Genomic DNA, 17,331 nt, shown 5'->3' with positions numbered 1-17,331 from the left:
TTATTGCTCGTGCAAGCAAGGAGTGCACCCAGCTAATCTGCTGTGGCCTCCCCCCACGTTCTGTAAAGATTGACGAGGGATATGGAGATGCATGGCACGCGGTCCCGTCCCTCAGGGAGCACTGGAAGCCCAAGTACTTGGCACTTGAACAAGAGCTGTGCCTTTTCATCCACCAGAGAGCGGCGATGGAGGATTGTGTACCCCCTTTCACAGACCAAGGAATAGGGAGGTGAAGTGAGTTCCCGGAGGCCACCCAGCCACTCTGTAGAAACCAGCAGAGAGTTGCGCCTCTCTTGGGCCATCTCTATTTCGTTCACCACTGTATTCCCGACACCCGGTTTACCGGACCTGGCACTCAGGAAATGCTGAATGAGTGAACTCGAGTTTCCCTCTCAAGATAGGAGTCCAAATTGGAGAGGGGGAAGGGGAGAAAAGAAGGACCCTCTATGTCTGTCCCCTCTCTCCTCCCTCTTGGCATTAGGGGTAGAGGGGAGACTCCAGTCAGACCAGAGGAGACAATTGCCCCTTAGGAAGGTCATGTCTCTTTTTTGGGGTCGTGAGTCCCAAAACACAGAGCTTTTCCCATGGGAACCTGGGAAACCTCAAAGTCCCCTTTCCTAGCGTTCTCAGCATGGAAGGGGTAGGGAAGGGGGACAAAGGACCCACCTGAAGCATCCAGGTGAGTCAGTAAAGGGCTGTATAGGCCCGTGCTCTAGAGAGCCCAGGGAGATCTGCTATGACTTTTTGCGCACAAATGTCCTCCACACTAGGTTTGTTCTCTTGGATAGACTGCCCAAGCCATTCACAAGAGCCGTTTGCTCAATAAACCTGTATTGAGCACCTGGTCAGTTGTAGGACCTGTGATCACCAGCACGGAGGGAATAGGGATTTTTATACCTACCAGAAGAGGCAAGATGGGGATATAAGTATGCCAACTGTAAGGAGAAGGAAAAGATGAGTGGTCCAGGTTACTGGCTGTTAGCATTCAATGAAGGAAAAAAGAACTTTGGGGAGGGTAGATCAAGGAAGGCTTTCTGGAGGAGTTATCAGTTGAGCCGAGCTTTAAAAAATAGAGAGGATTCAGACCAGGACATTCCTTATCCTCATAGGAGAATTTCCTTTTAGAAGTTAGTTTTTTAGATCTATGACCAGTGGTCTTATATTTTAAAATCTCATTATTTCAGGATTCTCGGCAGTGGTTCTAAAGACTTACCAGAGCCTGGCATCCCCACTTAGTCACAAAGCAGAGGTCTGTAGGCTTGCAGGCCAGCCTGTCCTGACCCAGACCTCAGATGCTTGCCGTCTGTACAGAGGGGGGGTTTCCTGCCTTCGGCCATGGACTGAGACAGTTGAGCTGGTGTCTGTGTTTGATGCAAAGGCATCATGATTAGGTAGACAGAATTCAGGCTTTGGATTAATAAGGACTGCTTCGTAGTTCTGCAAACCTCAGCTTCCTAGTCTATAAAGTGGGACTGATGATACTACTGCCCTCTGGGGGTTGTTGTGAGCATTCGCGCAGTTCAGGCTGTAAAAGGACCCATAGAAGGTGCTCGCCGCAGCACCTATCAGTGTCAGTTAGGTAAACATGCCATGAGGAGGTTGACTCCGGGGGGGTCGGGGGAGGGGCATGGAGCAAGGGCTAGGTCATCCTCTCTGCTGGCCTCCTGATAAGCACTGGACAATAGTGGTCCGGTCCCTCTCACTGCTTCGGTGCCCTGGCCTGCAGCCAGCAGCCTGAAAGTCCAAGGGTAGGAGGGACACTCAGCCAGCCCAGGAGGCTGCTTCTGCTGCTGGCTTCTGTCCCAGGCTCCAAATGTCTCCATTAAAGTGCTGCCTGAGGACATAAACAAATGGCCCTGCTATTCTCACCTTCTCCCTGGTCCAAGGCTGTCTGCTGTCTGCCTGTTTTGGCTCCCATGCTCTCTTCTCTCCCCTCCCATTAAGGGACACCCCTGCTGGCACAGCATGGCACATCTTCAGAAGGCACCACGCACACTCCTGGGGACCGTCCTCATTGGAAATGAGGTTTCAGCCCCTACGTCGCTGCAGCAGACCTCTTGGCCTTTGGGGGAAAGTTGTGGTGGGAGCGGAGGGGAGAGGGAGGACTGGAAAGACAGGCGTGGGTCACATTCTGAAGGGCTTGCTGGACGCTGTGTGGGCTTTATCCTAAAATTGGGTTTTCATCTATAAATCTGAGATAATAATACCTATTGTTCCAAGTAGCTGAAGGGAGTAAATAAAAGATTTATCGCAATTCCCTTGTCTGTAAAGTGGGGAGAATAATAGCACCTGCTCTGCAGTAGGTCATGAGGATCAGCTGGATTTAAACATGTAGAGGGCTCAGAATGGTGCCAGGCTCATAGGAAGTGCTCAATAAATGTTAATGATAGTTTTTAATAACCCCCAGGTGGTTTTTAATTGGGCTCACTCCCTTTACTCAAAGTTCACCTCCTACCCCCTACCCAGGCCATCACTGACCACTTAGCCTAAAATTTCACCATTGACCCCACACACCCAGGCCATTGGCCCCTTCCTGGCTTTATGTGTTCTCTGATTTATCAGCACCTCTGTAAACTATGTATTTTACTTATCTTGTTTGTTTCATTTACTATGTACCATTATAGATAGTTAGGGTTTCTCAACTTTTAGCATCCATTGGAATCACCCGGAGTTTGTGAAATGAGATTGCTGGGGCCCACCCAAGTGTTCATGATTCAGTAAGCCTGAGGCAGGGCCCAGGAATTTTCACTTCTTACAAATTCCCAAGTGGTGTTGAAGCTGCTGGTCTGGGACTACACTTTGAAAAACGCCGTCCCCAAAATATCAAAGAAACGGGGCAAAGCGGGTGATGTCAGAGGCTAGTTTTTTTTTTATCTTGTTTATTGTGTCTCTCTTTTCGAGTTTAAGTTTCACGAGGACAGGGATTTTGTCCGCTTTGTTCGTTGATGTGTCCCTAGCACCGAAAATAGTAGGAGCTCAATTAAGTATCTGTCCAGTAGCCCGCCATCTCCCGACCTCATGGACACGCACGACCCGCCGCGCCCGTTGCCGCCCGGCTGCTCCCGCGTGGCCCTGGGGCCCGGCCGTGGCTGTGGCCGTGGCGGTGGCTCGGGGCCCCGCTGACCGTGCGTGTTTGTGCCCTAGATCACCCGGGCGGCCTGCAGAACCACCCGCGCCTCCGGACGCCGCCGCCGCCGCTCTCGCACGCCCACACCCCCAACCAGCACCACGCGGCCTCCATCAACTCCCTGAACCGGGGCAACTTCACTCCGAGGAGCAACCCCAGCCCGGCCCCCACGGACCCCTCGCTCTCGGGAGAGCCCCCCGCTGGCAGCGCCCAGGAGCCGGCCCACGCCCAGGACAACTGGCTGCTCAACAGCAACATCCCCCTGGAGACCAGGTGCGGGGCTGGGGGGCGGGCGGGGCTGAGCCGCAGGGGCGGCGGGGCCCTTCCGGGGGTCCCCTGCCTCCCTGGTCTGGGAGGCTGGGGTCGGGGCAATGCTCGGAGAGGTGGCTCTGGGCTGGCCTGGAGAAGGGGAGAAGGGCGGTGGCGGGAGGGGCGCGGGGCAGGAAGAGCCGGCGCTTGCGAATCCAGCAGCCCCCAGGTTCGGGGCTGGCCTGCCGCAGACGAAGGTATGAGCCCTCTGTGCCTTTTCCTGGTCTGTGCAGTGGGGATGCTGCTTGCTGGAGGGGCCGCTATAATCGTGGATGAGAGCTGAGTGTGTAAAGGTGGCAGAGAGCAGACCCTTGGTCAGCGTTTGATGGCGGCCCACACTTCTGCCTTTCCCTACTGGGATCTGCTCCCCCTCCTCTCCACTCCTCTCCCTTCCCCTCCCCTCGCCTCCCAGGGACTTATCTCCTTTATACCCCAAACCCTATAATCCCTAACACTGATACATCATCAACTAACTTTTAGTTACAAGAGCTTTCATACTTGAGATATGATGTCATTCTCACAGCTTCACGAAGAAGGCGGTATTGTGATTTGTGACCCCATTTGGGAGTTTCACAGAGAGGGTCAGTGACTAGCTCAGGTCACATGGACACTGGATGTGTGGCTACGATGTGAACCCAGGTTGCGAGACTCGTGGGCAGTGCTATTTCCTACACCACCTCCACCTTCTCCAGGTCTCCCCTGGCCCGGCCCCCTCCTCCTCTGCCTTCTTCCAGCCTCACAGAGTGCTTCCTTTAGGGGTTTCCGTCAGGGTCAGTTCCATAGCTGTCCTTCTTCCCTCTGGTGAGCCACTGTTTTCCCAAAATGGAAATGAGTTGTTTTCTTTTTTAAATAATTATAAAGGCATACAAGCTCACTGCAGAAAATGCAGAAAGATATAAAGACGAAAACTAGATTCACCCATAATCCCACCACTCTGAGAGAAGCACTGTTGACTTCGGGGGACAGAGCCTTTCCCTACCTTCTCTAAAGCTGAAATGCCCCAGGCAACACGATTAGAACCTCCTCACCTTCTACCCTATCTCTCAAAGGAGCGGGGAAACCTAGATTTTATTTTCTCAAACTCCTCTTCGTGATCTGTGGAGAGGACAGAAGCCATCCCACATTTAAAGATGTGAAATTAATCTATCCATGGAAAGTGCACCCACCTAACTATCTGGCACATGGCTGTGATAGTTGCACATCGAGTGGGTGGGATCCAGTGAAAGAAAATCAACATCCTTTTGTGCCATCTTATGTTTTACTCCTGTGGAATCAGTTTTTCCAGAAGCAAATTTCTCAGAGATACAGTCCAGCTTGCCTCACCCCCAGTCTCTTAATTAATATTATTCTGTTGACATCCTTTACAATCAGGTGTGAGTTGTCCTTCTGTGCCTCCTTCGCTCTCCTCAGTGAGAGAGTTGCATCATCCCACCCAGGGTAGCTTAATCAGATCTCCATTATTTCCAGGGTGCTTATTGAATGACTGCACGTGGCTAAGAGAAGCCAGCAAATAATCGATGGTTCTGATTCTTTGCATGGAACCCAGTAGCCACTCCCTCCTCTTGGATGTTCATTTTTCTCACTTAGGAGCAAAGTAGGTGGTTCTCCGGGTTTTTCAAGGGAGAGAAAGATAGAGGCCAAGCAGCAGGTGTTTTCCTGATGGCTAGTGTGAGATGCCGAGGTGGTCCCAGCTGACCTCTCTTGCTTCATCAGCCAGCTGACACCTGCCTTTCTGACCTTCTGTCCTCCCACACCCATGCATAGACCACAGGGAACTTTGTTTTCTTTTATGCTTTATCACTCAAGTAATAAATGTTCTACAGAACACTTAGGAACAAAGAAAAAATCACATGTATCTACCACCAAATGGTAACCATTGTTAACATGCTGGCATATATCTGCTCATCTGTACTCTTTTATATAAGTCCGTACAGATATAATTATATACATATTGAATGTTCAGTATGTGTACGTGTATAGGAGTATACATCTCTGTGGATCAGTCTTCCCCCAGATGCCCATCCCCTTCATCCCCCATGCCTTTGCACGTGCTCTCGTACAGCGCTCTGCCAGAGTTGCCCTCGTCCTCACTTCTGGGTCTCGCAAAGTCCTACCTATTCTTAAAAACCCAGAAGATCCCTGCTTGGCAGGGAGTCTGCTTCGCCCTCTGACCCTATCCCCTCTCATGTGTTCTTTCTCTCTCATTCTCTCAAAAATAAAATCTTTAAAAAAAAAAAAAAAAAAAACCAGAAGAAATGTTGGAGATGGGCCTTCTCTGTGACCCCAGAGTTCTGTGCATCTGAAGATGGCTTAAAACTGGGAGAGGTGCTTGATACAATGGATAACACAGAGTACTGGACCTTAATACTGACCTTTACTGGTTGGTGGCACAAAACCAACAACGTTTAAGAGAGATCAGTGTCACATCTGGCAGATGGAATCACAGGTAATTTTGACCAGCGTGGTGACGTAAGGAAGAGAGCAGACTTTAGAGTCAGGAGACCTGGATTCTTGTCTTGGCTTTAGCACTTCCTGGCCCAGCAAGTTCATTTATAGCCCTGAACCTTGATTTCCCTGTGTAATGTGGGATAAGAATTCATGCCTCTCAGACTGGGGGGAAGTGAATGAAATATCATGTAAGAAACATAAAGCACAGTGCCTGGCATGAAAAGACATACTATAAAAATGATTTCCCATTTTTTTCATACATATCTACTTCCCATATCAACCCTGTGAAGAAAAAAAGTCACAAAAAAATACTTACTGGGCTCCTACTCACCAGAGGAGTTGAGAGGAAATAGCAGGTTGTACCTTTTCTCTACTTTGGAGAAGGAAGTTTGGCCCTGATGTTCTGAGAACATAAGTGATGGTCCTTTCACTGAAGCTACTTGTTCATATCACAGGATTTAGGGTCAGACATCCTGTGCTCCAATCCCCACCCCATTGCTCACTAGCTGTGGACCTAGACCTTACATTTCTTCATCTCTAAAAGGGAGAAAATATTAGTAACTTCCTGTTGTGATTATCTCTTGCTGCATAACAAATGCCTGTCGAACTTGGTGGCTTAAAAAAACCACCAGTTGATTATACTTCGCGGTGTGAGGCGGGAGCTCAGGAAGAGCTAGCTGGGCCAGTCTCCCCGTGGTGTCAGTGGGGGTCAGTCAGCGGCGTTAGCTGTTAGCTGGGCAGTCTGAAAGAGCCAGGGTGGCCTTACTCACATGCCGGAGCCTTGCAGAAGACGGTTGGGTAGCTGGGCTCAGTGGCCCCTCACCCTCTACTGTGGTCTCAGGGCCTCTCCACCAAGTCTTCCCAGCGGGGAGTGGACTTCATACTCCGTGGCTTGGAGCTCCATGGCACTGCGACAGAAGCCACTGATCCTCTTAAAGGCTTGGCCTGGAATGGTATAGCGTCCCTTCTGCCATTGTTCTGTTGGCCAAAGCAGTCCTAGGCCAGCCAGCTTCCAGGAGAGGAACAACAGACCCCACTTCTCAAAGGGAGAGGTGCCCAAGGATTTTCAGCCACTTCCAACCCACCGTAGTGCCTCCTGAGGCTCCTGTAGCGATTATATACGATACTGTCTGCAAATGTCTTGGCACACAGTACGTGCTCAACTGCTTACCATGTAGTGCTTGTCCTTCAGTAAATACTCACTGAGTGCCTACTGTGTGCCCAGCAGGCAGTATGTGTAAGAGCACAGACTCTTGCGGTGGGACAAATGCTGTGATAGAGGTACACACAGTGAATCAGTTTTAATGCCTCTGGATTTTTGGCAGGCAACACGACTTGCCACATGATGGGTGCTGGAAAACTACTAACGCAGGCTAAATGAATGAATGATGGAACAAATGAATAAAAAGCTATGCATAACTTGAGTGGGCCAAAGGGAAGACTTCCCAGTGGGCCTGGTGCCGTGGGACTGACAGCAAGTAGGAGTCCCCAGGGGGAGCTGGGAAGAAGGAAGGGCATGAGGGCTGCACAGCCTCATCGAAGGCCTAGAAGCCCAAGAGAGCAGGGCCTAGTTGAGGTGGTTTGTTGTCAACAGCTATTACCAAGCCCCACGAGAATGGGGAGCCCCCTGATGCCAGAGAAACTGTCACAGGCCCTTCTCTGATTGTCAAACTGAGTCGTGTGGAGAGTCAAAAGTAAATAGCTGAGCAAATAGCATAAGAGCTGGCAGAATAACCAGGAGGGGTTGAGATTTCATGTTGGAAGGAAAGAAGGGCAGGGAGGACCTGCTTAACCCACTGCCTCTGGCCCTCTCCAGGGGTAATGGAGTCTGCAGGGGGAAGACCAGGCCTCCCTGTGCTTCCTAGAGCAGGAGTCACATGTTGCCTTGAGGCCTGCAGGTGCATCTGTGGTCCATCTTGGTGGGATCCATGTGTTCAGGGTCCACTAAACCCTGGTCCACTTCTTCACGCTCTGCAGCATCAAATGCTTAATTGATTTCATAGGGATTATCTGATTAATAACCTGTCGGGCTCCTGTCAGATGAAGGGGAAGCCAGGGCGCAAGTCTGCCAGACCCCTGCTTTAGCTCATCTGATCCCAGGGCTGGTTTGGGAGCCTGAGGCCCATTTTGTGGTCCTGCTCAATTTGGGGAATAGCCCTGCCCACCCCTCAGGGATGGGAGGCCGTCCTGGTGGTCACCAACCCAGGCTTGGTATAGTTCCCAGAATAGCACACAGCACCTTCTAGTGGGCCAGGCCAACTCCTAAGCATTGCAGGAAATTGGGACGGACAGTCGTCCCTGTCGTCTGGTGATTCAGTCATAGGCCTGCAGAAAACACAACCACAGTCCAAGAAGAAGCTCATGGCCTTGTAAGGAAGACAGACCCATAAGTGAATGAGTAAAGATGGCACTCTGGATAATACTGTGACTCATGGGGTGAGGGGGGATGCTCTGAGCAGAGAGGAGGGTGTGGCTCCCTCTGCATGGGGGCATCAAGGAACAATCATACCAAGCACTCATGGGGCCTTTACTGGGGCTCCATAGAGGGAAGCTCGTCAGAGACTGAGCACCCAGGGTTTCTACTGGGGGCTGGTCACACCGGCACCTCCTACCTGGCAAAGGCCCAAATTCCAAACTCCCAGAAGAGAAGCCGATGTTCAGCATAAGCCATATTGTTTGTACACACAGTTTAGACCCTGAATCAGCTACTCATCAGTTAATGGTTAGAACGCTCCGAAAAACCTCTGTTCCCAGATACCAGCCCAGGGCCGACTTTATAAGCAGGCCCTTCGAAGGATAACAGTCAGGATGGCTGTGGTAACTGTTCTGCACGGGTAGGAAGATTATCATCATCCCCACTTTGGAGATGAAGAATCTGAAGACAGGAAAGTGAAGTAACTTGCCTCAGGAACCACAGCCAGTACGTGTCCCACCCAGGCCAGCTGGTTCCAGAGCCCATGCACCTAGCCATTCTCCAGTGCCACCTTCTTGATTATTCAGACAGGCATTGGTAGGAGTTTGCAGGGGACAAAGGAATCCTGGGATGAGGGGCAGCTGTGCAAGGCACAGAGAGAGCTTAGTGTCTTGGAGAGATGGCTCAGACGTGGGGGGGCGGGGGGCCTCATGGAGATGCATGTAAGTGAGGGTCAGCAATGGAGGGCCTGGAGTTACAGGAAGACAAGGTTGTACTTCTCCCTGTGAGCATGGGGCCCGAGGAAGGCAGAAGGGAGGGGCCAGTAGTTAACATTATAGGATTGGCCTTTTACAAGGATCACTATCACCTGGAAGACCCAGTTCATTTTTTTGTTTCTTTGTTCATTCATTTGTTAAAATGCTAGCCCTAGAACTAAGTCTTTTTGTGGTCTTGGCCAAATCTCTGACGCCTTGCACACCTTGGGGCTGTCGGCTACAGAATGTGGGCGCAATGCCTGGCCTGCTCTACCGCATGGCTGTCCCAGGGCTCTGAGGGTGAAGCACGGGCCAGGACAGCAGGCTCATGCTGAGAAGATGGGCTGCTGAGCGGGGCAGTCTGAAGGACTGGGCACTGCAACTTTCCAGCCACTTCCTTCCCAAAAGCTACTTGTTCTGTCCTTGGAAGGCGAGCTCTGCCGGCCCCGGGCTGGAACTGGAAGCCCCTGCTTCAGGCAGCTCGGGGGCCTTGCCCGTGGCCTCCTCTGAGGCTTAGAGGGGAGCTGGTCCCCTCCCCACGCTAAAAAGAGCCGTAGGAGCAGTATTGTGCTTAGCTGTGCCCCCCTCCAGGGACTGCGCCCCTCTTTCCCGAGAGGCAGTGGGGGGCAGTGAGGTCGGAGAGATGTGCTTTTGAGTCCCACCCCTACCCTTTGGTTGCTGTATGATCTTGGGCAGTCACTCAGCCTGTCTGGGCCTCAGTTTCTGTATCTGAAAATGAGAACAGTACCCACCGGTGTGAGGGTCACGAGACTCCAGCGTCCATCCCGGAGTTCCCAGCCGCAGTGAGCCGGAGACTGTGCACGACTGTGACCTAAGGAGGCCTCAGCAGCTAGGGTCTCCATTAGGAAACGCTCGTAGCTTTTGTTTTTCAGAAGAACTGGAACCTCAGAGTTGGGAGCAGGCGATGGACAGGAAATTGAGGGGATAGCATTGAACTGGGAGTCCAGATGCCTGGGTTTTAGTTTCAGCTCTGCCACTGACTTGCTGTGTGCGTGGGAGCAAAATACCTGTCTCTCTGGGCCTCAGTTTCCTCAGCAATCACCTGGGGTCCAACTGACTCAGAACTGAGTTTCAGAAGTACAGAACGGGGTATTTGAAAGTAGTGGTAGCCTTCTGAACTGGCAGCATTTTCAGCGAGTGCTAGTGTCCCCCCGGACGCCTGAGTTGGCGTGAGGGTGGGAGCTCTTTCGGGGGGTCTCATGCAGTCCGTCACTCCAGAAACCCTCTGTCGTGGCGCACCGCCTCTTCCCTTGTCCTAATAGGTGTGTCCTTTTAGGAGAGAATGGCCTGCTGTCTCCCTTTAAATCATCGAAGTAAAAATAAAAACCACTCTTGATCCAGACATTGGAAAATTCCACTATTAACGTTTCGATTTTAACCCTTCATGTGTTTTTTTCTCTGAATATGTTTATTTGTTTCTGCTGGGTTTTAAGGTTCACATGTGACTGTCTGAGCGCACAGTCCTAGCCTAGCGATGCAGGCCGGATTCCCAGGCGTACTTGGGAGAGTGCCATGCAACCAGCTTTGGGGCCCGGGGACAAGCTCCCACTGCCTCTGGGCCCTCTGGGCAGGGGTGGTAAGGACCTGCTCAGGCTGGGTGGGCCATATGGACTGTGGAAAGACTGGAAATTCCCTCCTGAACTAGAGGCAATTGGGGAAATAATAATAAAACACCTGTGCAAGCCTCAATTAAACACCAACTCTATGCCTGTGATATGCTTCCCTTTGTATACCCGTCATTCACAGTATTCAGCAAATATTTATTGAGTGTCTCCCACTGTGTACCAGGTACTCTTCTAGACTCTGGACACATGGGCAGAGAACAAGGCAGATAAGAGTTCTACCCTTGGGGCGCCTGGGTGGCTCAGTTGGCTTAGCCTCTGCCTCTGGCTCAGGTCACAATCCAAGGTCCTGGGATCGAGCCCCACATCGGGCTCCCTGCTCAGCGGGAGGCCTGCTTCTCCCTCTCCTACTCCCCCTGCTTGTGTGCATGTGTGCTCTCTCTCTGTCAAATAAAGAAATAAAATCTTTAAAAAAAAAAAAAGAGTTCTACCCTTACAGGACTGAAATTACAATAGGGAAAAAACACGTGTGTGTGTGTGTGTGTGTGTGTGTGCGTGCGTGCATCTAGGCCTATGTGGAAAACTAAAGCAGTGCAAGGGGCCAGGGGTAATTGAGGAAGAGCAGGGTGGGAGCTATTACAGTTAGCTATGAGAAGGGAAGGAATGGCCCATGCAGATATTTGGGGGAAGGCCGTTCAAGCAAATGACAACAAAGGCTTTAGCTGTTTGGAGTAACAGCATGGAGGCCAGTCTATATATAGCACAGAAAGTGAGGTTGGAGAGGTAGCAGGGGGCCAGATCTCGTATGCCCAGGTAAAGACCATGGTTTTATTCTCAGGGAACCATTGGAAGGTTGTGAGCAGAGAAGTAGCGCGATCCAAATTATATTGTAGCTTCCATAAGAAGAGATCATCCCAGTTTATGAATGCTCAGACAGACTCACCTGCCCAATGGCAGGGGCAGAAATGAGGCCACTCTGAAGGGCTTCCACACCCCTGCAGTTCCCCTCAGACACTGTGCGAGGCCCTGGGACCATGAACACCACCAGAACAGCCTGGGCACCAGGCAGCTCAGACCTCTCTGGAAGGGGAGGTCCCCACCACCACAGCAGGACTCACTGGTTCTGGCTGCTAAACAGTGTTGCCTTGTGCTCTCACTGTCCCCGAGGACGCTCATGAAATGACACATTGGGAAAGTATTTACAGCCCCTCCTCATTCCCATCTGTAAGGCTGGCCGGGGGACAAACCCCCAGGCTGAGCAGTGACACAGCGTTATGAGGCCCAGGGACCTGAGCTCTGGGGTCAGACAGACCCTTCAACTTTTCGAAGTGGCGGAGCCACTTGCTTACTCTGTGATAGGACCTTCGAAAAGTTACTTCTCTGAGCCTTTGCTTTGCCGACCTACAAAGCAAAGATGATAGCACTGACTTTGTAAGATTGTTGTGGGGAGTAATTAGATAATATGGTGTTCTAGAACAATGAATAAGATACGGTGGACGTAGAGTAGGTTAGCATTAGTACTTTCATAATATTTCTTAGTGTTAGTACTCATGCTACATAAATTACTACTAATATACATCAATTAGCATTAGTAATTTTTGTTCAGCCCTTCTAAATTCTTCCAGCATTACTCTGTGGGCCCTACATCCACTTTGTGAACTTAGTATCATCATCCCCATTTTACAGATGAAGGAAGTGTAAAATCGGAAGAGGTTGCAGTTCTTACACAAAGTCACACAGCAAGAAAGAGGCAGGAATGGGACTTGAATTTGGGTTCTCTGGTTCCCAAGACCTGGTCAAAGTGGGCAGGAAGGTCCCTCGCAGGGCTGGACTCAAAAGCTAGCTCTCTGCAGGTAGCCCTTCCTGGAGGTGGACACAGCAGGCTGAAGCCACACCGGCTTGTTTAACATGATGCCGTACACGGTTTTCAAGTGAGGGGGCAGCAGTCCTAGAAAATACCAGAAAACAGGATCCAGCACACCCAAGTGTGAACCATACCACTTAGCAGGCATGGCTGAGGCCAGAAAGGGCAAGTGCGTCTCTCCTCATTCTGCGTTAGAAATAGTAATGTCACAAAATGCTGCGCTGCCCTTGTTCTTGAGGGGGCCAAAGCCCCCTCCTCTGTCTTCTGAGGGGTGCCAGCCTCACCACTCAGTCATCACTGAGGTCCCTGCTCTGCGGAAGCACCTTGGCCCTCTAAATGTCATCAGCATCAACCTGGGGGCTTGTGAGAAACGCAGATCTTCAGGCCCCACCACCACCTCCTGACTCCGAATCTTTGGGGGTGGGCCTCCGCAAAGCGCAGCTCTCCAGATGATTCTGATGCCTACTTGAACTTGAGAACCACTGCTTGAGAAGAAAATGGCCCCAAACGCTTGTCTTTTTTTTTTTCCTTTGGACTCACAAAGTATCTTCAGCTGTTGTTTAAACAGACGTACACCGTCTCAAGTAGAGAAAGCACAGGCTTTGGAAACAGATAAACCTGAGTTCAGACTCCTGAATTTAGCCTTACTAGCTGGTAACCTTGGCAAATCCTGTCACCTCTCCACATGTCGGTGTCCTCATCTGTAAAATGGGGGCATGCCTTCCTAGCCTATTTTGAAGATTTGAGATGAATGGATGTAACATGCCTAGCTCAGTGCCTGAGACATCATCAGTCTTGATCAGGGGAAGCTGTGATTGGGTGGCCACAACCGTCAGACATTCAGGTTCGTATAGAGAATGCTCCCTCTGGATGCTCTGCGCCAGGCAGACCCCTTGCACATGTGGCTTGCGCCAAGACCCATCGCCTGGCAGCCGTGTCCCGCTGGTCTCACGCACAGCTGCGCCAGACAGCTACTTTATGTGTTTCTCTACTATCCCCCTTCATCGATGCATGACTCATTGCTTCATTCATGTCTCCATTGTGCGTAGAAACCTAGGCAAGCAGCCATTCCTAGGGACATTGCAGGACAACCTCATTGAGATGGACATTCTCAGCGCCTCCCGCCATGATGGGGCTTACAGTGACGGGTAGGTGACATCCCCATGGTCCTCCTCTCTGTGTTTGCTCTCCCTCTGGCCCCTGCACCTGCATGCAGACCCTGAGACCTTTCCCTGGGATCTCCTGTGGGAGGTGATGATGTCATGGTGCATGCCCATCCCGAAGTCCATGTTCAGCTTGCAAGAGTTTATCCTTGGAATCCCCTCGCTTCAGCATATTAACAGCAGCTTTGTTAATATGCAGCTCCCAGCATCTCATCGGCTGCCTCTGCCATTCTGAAAGCCATCTCGTAGCAGTTTTTATGCAGCACAGGCCCTATGTCGTATGTCTTGTAGCCCTGAGTATCTGTTCTGGGTGCAAGATTGCTCTAAGATTTCAGGGGATGCAGTGCAACCAACCAGTGCACCCCATTTCCCAGGCTGTGTACAAATTCTCCCATGGCCATGGTTAAAGGCAAGCTGTGGAGGACTTCCTGACACCTAGTTTGGCCACAACCATGCGCTTTGACCATGCCACGCTGCCCTAAAGACTGTAGCTAGGCTGTAGGATGCATTTGCCTATCTCTCGTCCCACATAGCTTTCCCCAGGGGTTTGGAAGGTAGCGTCTGGCTTCTGAAAGCATTTGCTGCCATTGGTTGTATAAGAGCCACTGGGAGACTCAACCATGACAGAACTTAATGGTGGTTTCTTGGTTCCCACCCCCTAAACACCCTTCAAAAAGAATGGTATTTCATGCCTCCACCGAGGCACACTGGCAAAGTAGGTATGGGAGGGAGAAGAAAAATTTAGGTTCCATTATCTCCAAGGCACAGAACATGATTTTAGATACTTTCCAAGTTAGCACCGATAATTTTAGAGAACAGCTCGTGTAATACCCAAGAAACAGCATCTCAGCCCCATCCCTTCCCAGGAAAGGGGTCTCCACAGCCAGCCTTCTGTGGGATTGGAAACACCTCCTGCCCTGGCCTGGGCAGGGTGGGGGGGGTTCCCCATGGGTAGGGCTGTCCCATCCGTGTTCCGTGGAAGCGTGTGTTCGTGTGCCCTGTTGTGTGGTCCGGTACGTGATTCTCCTCCTCTCCGTCTGCCCCGTCTTCTCCGTGGCGACTGTCTCCAGGCTCCTCTGCATGCTCCTACTGCCGCCTCTGTCCTCCAGGTGGCTCTGGGTCCCAGGGAGTCCGCAGACCCTGACGCCCTCGGGCTTCTCTCCGTCCACAGGCACTTCCTCTTCAAGCCGGGAGGCACCTCGCCACTCTTCTGCACCACGTCGCCAGGGTACCCTCTGACGTCCAGCACGGTGTACTCCCCCCCGCCCCGGCCCCTGCCCCGCAGCACCTTCGCCCGGCCGGCCTTCAGCCTCAAGAAGCCCTCCAAGTACTGTAACTGGAAGTGTGCGGCCCTGAGCGCCCTTGTGCTCTCCGCCACGCTGGTCATCCTGCTGGCGTACTTCGTGGGTAAGCACCTCCCTCGGCCCAGCTTCCCTTCGTTCCCCTTCGCCCAGGGGGCAGCGACCAACACACCTGCACACGCTGCAGGCATCTAGCTGGCGCGACCGTCACGCAGGGTGAGCCATGCAACCCTGGGGCCCTGGCCTCCACCCCCGAGCCGGTCACGGCCAGCTCTCTGGGATCCTCTTCTCCTCTCTGCACGATGCCCAGAAGGAAGCTTAGCATGAGGCACAGCGTCCACTGACTGGCCTTCGAGCTGGTGAGCCAGGACGTGAGTGTCGGAGATGGGCGTCTCCACAAGTGACAGGCCCCTCGGGCTGGTGCCACGTAGCTGCAGTGAGGAGCAGGAAAGATTTGGGGTCCCCTGGGGTTGGACTGGACTCTGCTGACCTCAGCCCGGAAGGCATGTCTGAAGGTGAGGGTCTGGCAAGGCCGTCTGAGGGGACGTGGGCGCCAAGGTGCAGAGTGGAGCCGTGGTTAGGAGCCCAGAGAAATCCCAGCTGAGGAGCAGCAGGTCCCAGTGAGCAGTGAACGCTGGCTACAGGATGCATGGAGACCCCCAGCAGCTCTGACTGGCCTGCCTGCCTGCCCCCAGGCCACCTCCGTGATGGAGGAAATGCCTCCTGGCACGGGAGGCCAGTCAGCTGGGTGCTCTTTTGATGTAGTCCCCACACAGCCTGGTCTCCTGCTTCATTCCAGCCCTTGTCTTCAGCCTGCTCCCAGGGAAGACGGTCTCTGAAGAGATCTGCAGGCGTTGTGTAGAGTCGGCTGCCTCTGTGTAAATCAGCCTGTTAGTAAAGACGTCCAAAGGGGTTGGCTTAACCCTCCGTCCGTTCCAGCCTTCAAATTCTCTCATTCTGAGGTTTAAGGCAGGTCACGCCAGCTTGAGGTGGCCTTCAACCCATGCTGAGGAATTCTGAGATCATTCCATAAGCAAGGAGGACTTCTCCAGTAAAAACCCAGTAACCAGAAACAGAAGTAACTGGCACGGGCCAGAGGAAGACAGAGTGCCGTCCACCGTGGCAAGGGACTCTGTCATAGGCAGAGTCATCACGAATAAAAACGGGCAGTGTGGTGATGTGCACGCTGTCCTGGGAATGATGAAGGAAACGTGGGCCCCACTTGTTCAGGGGGAGGGATCTGAGCATGGAAGGAGCATTCAAGATTCTTGAATTTTATAGAAATAAGTAATCAGGGAGACGATAGTCGCTCAAACAGGGAGGTCTCCTTATATGTCTCGAGCTATAATAAGCCTTCTTTGATATGCCAGGTCTCTCTTCCCCTTGTGAAGATTGATGTAGAGAATTTCATGGCTCCAGGGCCAAGTTGGCATACGTCTCTTCTCTTCTCTGTGATTGGTTAGCTGTTGCTGCCTGGAAAGCTGTGTTAAGAAGGATCCTGAGGCTATATTCAAGCTCAGTGGGAAAGGGTCTCTGTGTTTGATTAGTAATGTCGGTCATGGTCACCAGCGTGGGGAATATTGATGACATACCAGGCATTTGCCATCCTTACTGTGGGTCAGTGAGTAAAAGGAATAGCCAAACTGGGAGAGGCCAGAGGCCACCCAGGCCCAGTGAGAGGTAACTGGGTTACAGGTGAGGGCCCTGAACGTCCCAGTACCATCACCCAGCATGAAGGTTTCTTCCTGGCACCTGTGCCATGTCCCTGTAAACCACTAGCACAGCTCTTGTCTTTGACTGACACTGTGTTTCCTAAATGAGCAGACTTCGGAACAAGCAGTGTCTCTGTGCATCACAAGTCAAGCCATTGGCTGCATAAAGACATCAGCTTGCGGTGCAGACTTAGGTTTCTACTACGTAGCCTGGTTCAGGAAGAAAGAATACATCTTTGTATGGTTACATAAGCTCTCTTCTGTTTTACATCCCATGGGCTGCTTCTTCTCCCATGTAATAAGAATATGGGGTCAGTCTTCAGCAATCTAAATTTAGAGAGGCTATACTGGGAGGTAGTGAGCTCCCTGTCGTAGGAAGGGTACAAATAGAGCTCAGTGACCACATAGCAAGGATGAGATTTAAGCACTGACTGGGAGTTTTCACTGGATGGCCTTTAATTTTCCTTCCAACACTGACAGTGTTTGAATCAATGATTTTGTGAATTTTGTTTTTCCTTCAGCAAACCATAACCTGCTTTGGGCTAGGCACTGTGCTAAATGTCAGGGCTAAAGATATGGTCCCTGCCCTTGAGTTGTCCGTAGCTTACAAGAGGAGACAGCTATGTCAGCAGTGAATTGAGGCAGCTCAGGGGCTA

The 17,331-nt window shown here is 51.7% G+C and overlaps 1 protein-coding gene across 12 annotated transcripts in view; it reads left to right on the top strand.

Annotated features, from left to right (window-relative positions):
* TENM4 (teneurin transmembrane protein 4) overlaps positions 1 to 17,331 on the top strand; it is a 711,025-nt gene that overhangs the window by 483,898 nt on the left and 209,796 nt on the right. For all 12 annotated transcript variants that reach the window (XM_081798927.1, XM_081798926.1, XM_081798930.1 and 9 more), the window contains 3 exons: positions 3,145 to 3,400; positions 13,549 to 13,647; positions 14,834 to 15,069. In XM_081798927.1, coding sequence (XP_081655053.1) covers positions 3,145 to 3,400; positions 13,549 to 13,647; positions 14,834 to 15,069 — 591 coding nt within the window. The remainder of the gene's footprint in view (positions 1 to 3,144; positions 3,401 to 13,548; positions 13,648 to 14,833; positions 15,070 to 17,331) is intronic.

This window comes from Leptonychotes weddellii, chromosome 11, assembly GCF_054177405.1.
Source record: "Leptonychotes weddellii isolate Sample4059 chromosome 11, ASM5417740v2, whole genome shotgun sequence".
In the NCBI taxonomy this organism is placed as follows: Eukaryota; Metazoa; Chordata; class Mammalia; order Carnivora; family Phocidae; genus Leptonychotes; species Leptonychotes weddellii.
This window is presented reverse-complemented; position numbering and strand designations above follow the sequence as displayed.